Here is a 3,002-nt window from a genome sequence, read left to right on the forward strand (position 1 = left end):
CGGATGCGCATACTGGTCTGGATCTATGCTTGTCGCAAACGCACTGTGTTGGTTTTGTCGTGACGCGGCTCAAATGTTTTCAGCGATCGCAAACCTTCTCCACTCAGACGTTGTATCAGAGCTCAATATGCTATACTGTTAAATAAATACTACATGATTTTTGGACATCCGCAACGACCATTGCACTAGTATCTTTTCTATACTTGTTATTCTTTTCTCTCCTCCTTAATTGCATTAGCAGCGCGGCTCATTTATCGGACACACCTGGCAGGGTCAAGGGTACGGCTCATTATGTTTGGACTCAATAACAATAACATATGTGAGCCGGGCCATGACAAAACCAACATAATGCGTTTGCGCAGTCTGATCAGGATCCATGCTGTTCGCTTAAAAAATTCTATTACAAGTAGAGAAACTAATTGCGAACAGCATGGATCCTGATCAGACTGCGCGGATGTGCAGGCTGATCTGGATCTATGCTGGTCGCAAACGCATAATGTTGGTTTTGTCGTGACGCGGCACATATATGTAATCACTCTTAAAATCATGATAATGAAATATAGTCGTAATGGGTTTGCCAGTTAACGAAAGTCACTGAATGGATTCAACTAAAACACAATATTATTTCAATATCTTTTAGAAGTGATACTGTCCGCAATGTATGACTTTTGACAGTGAAATCCATTTTTACAGGTTTCCTTTTATTTGTTGTTTTGGTTCCGTTCTTCGTTAACACTATTTCATAACACAAAGAACATCAAACTTTTTTTTCTCAGAAATTTTATTAGAAGAAAAGATAAAGGGAAAGAACATACAAAGAAACAGTACATACGGTTTATGTAAGCAATGAATACAAATCATTTTCTGTAATTATAAAATCCTGTAGAGTTGAATCAGTTGAATATGTATAACCATTACAACGGTTTTACATCTTAAAGACAGTCGACATATCTTCCAGACAGTCGACCTAAAAACTTTAATTACAATTTTTACACATGGTTACTTAACGATGATGATTTATCATATAACTGTCTTACAATTATTAAAATATTCAAAAACTCTTTCAATTCGACTGTCATTATACTAATCGGCGAAAGATGCCAAAATTTATTTACTGTCATTTGATTTCATTATCATTATTATTATTATTATTATTATTATTATTATTATTATTATTTATTAGTGTTATGGTTCTTATCTTATGTAATAACCATCAAATTTTGTTTTTCACGAAAAGCTTAAAAAAGAAAATTGACAAAATATTATAACAAACAGAAAAAAGTAGTAAATAATGAAGACAAAGATTTCTTGATTATGATTGTGAAGAAAACGGGAAAAAGTGTGCTTGTAAAAATAATTAAAAATAGACTGAAAAAAAAATATGCAGAAATTGTCCTAACTCACAATTTTCGAAAGATTTATAAAAGAAGTATGCGGCTCGTCACTTTCTTGCCAAATATGTGTTGTTAAAATATCTTTCCCGAATAACACTAATCTAATGAAGTAGTTGTGTGTGAAACTTCCTGTTATTATCCTACATTTGTTTTAAACTGTGTTTTAGAATAAGTGCCGCTTATACCTTTGAGTGTATTTCTGAAAACAGTCTACCTCCTTCTCCTTCTTCGCTTTTTATCTTTACCACTCGCAGGTTTTTCATCACTTTCAGATGCCGGGCTATTTACCTTTTGTTCTTGGCTTGCAGGTGAATCTTTATCTTCATCATGTCCTGAGCCATTTGAAGGAGCTGAAACAGATGATTTGCCTGAACCTTCAGATTGCAATTTGGAAGCACCTTCAGCATCGTCATCACCTTCTTTATTCTCCTCGTCGGAGCCTTGTTTTCCTGACTTCTGCTTATTTTGTCCGCAGTTGTTAGACGGTTGTTCTGCTTTCTCTATTGCTTTCAGGACTTTGACAAGATGGCCAATCTTTCCGCTCACCTTGATATTCACTTCATATTCCTGGCTCTTAGGTGCCGTGCAAGTTTCTGCCTCGTTTTCGTCTCCTTTCTTTCCGTCACCAACAACTGGGCTGGGTGCGGCTTTTGCATCATCTTCATTTTGCTTATTTCCGCCATCACCGTCATCAGCAGCTGATTCGGATGCGAGTTTATCATCAGCTGAACCGGAATCTTCTTTTTTTTCAGCGGAGTCGCTTTTCCCGGCGTCTATGCAAACTGCACATATTACGACGGCAATTGATACTATTATCCACAGACGCATGGTGAGACTAAAATATAAAAAAGATTGCTTGGTTACAGATTACAATAAACGGAAGCGCAGTTGTTATGGCTAAGCACAAGTTGTAATTTTGTAACTAAATGTACAGCAACAACAGTTTTTTATCAAATAAAAATTGAATGTTAAATAAATAAATAAATAAATAAATAAATAAATAAATAAATAAATAAATAAATAAATAAATAAATAAATGAAAAAGATAAAAATAAATAAATACATAAATAGACTACAAAAATTCTTACCTTTTTACTATTATCCAAATATTATACAGAAGGAAGTGCTTGGGCAGCTCTCAGTTTTTTTCTGTGTTGAAAGCGTATTTTAGATCCAATATATACGTTCGAAACCAATCAATGGATCTTTGTTGCCTAACTTTTAGGGTACTTTGGTTTCCAAAATTATTATAATGTATCTTATTGTAAAAAGACGATGTATTTGGACCAGAGTTTAATCCAAAATTTACCTTTCTACCCCGCAATTACTAGATTAAAAAAAAATATTCTGGGCTCAGTTTTTTTACTCCTCCTTTCTTTTAAAAACTTGTTTTTTTACCCTTAGTTTTGAAATGATTTGTCCATTAAAAGTGTCAGAAATCTGGCAAGACCAACGGATTCGTATTATGACGATAGGAAAATAAAAAACAAGTCCAGAACGATTTTGTTAAAGTAGAAAAAGTAGGGTAAAAAATTGTTTACTTCATTCAATCAATTCAAAATCTTACCAATATTTACATATCATTTCAAAATTAATTATTGATTTTAT

At 33.5% G+C, this 3,002-nt stretch overlaps 1 protein-coding gene across 1 annotated transcript; it reads right to left on the reverse strand.

Annotated features, from left to right (window-relative positions):
- Positions 1-762: 762 nt before the first annotated feature.
- LOC132733660 (uncharacterized protein DDB_G0290685-like) lies at positions 763-2,792 on the reverse strand. Its single transcript, XM_060720321.1, has 2 exons — positions 2,483-2,792; positions 763-2,229 (listed from the first exon to the last, which is right to left on the reverse strand). The coding sequence occupies exon 2, from the start codon at positions 2,220-2,222 to the stop codon at positions 1,605-1,607; it is 618 nt and encodes a 205-aa protein (XP_060576304.1). The 5' UTR covers positions 2,223-2,229; positions 2,483-2,792; the 3' UTR covers positions 763-1,604.
- Between the last annotated feature and the right edge of the window lie 210 nt (positions 2,793-3,002).

The sequence above is a fragment of the Ruditapes philippinarum genome, unplaced genomic scaffold (genome assembly GCF_026571515.1).
Source record: "Ruditapes philippinarum isolate M1 unplaced genomic scaffold, ASM2657151v2 ctg2183_1_1_1_1, whole genome shotgun sequence".
In the NCBI taxonomy this organism is placed as follows: Eukaryota; Metazoa; Mollusca; class Bivalvia; order Venerida; family Veneridae; genus Ruditapes; species Ruditapes philippinarum.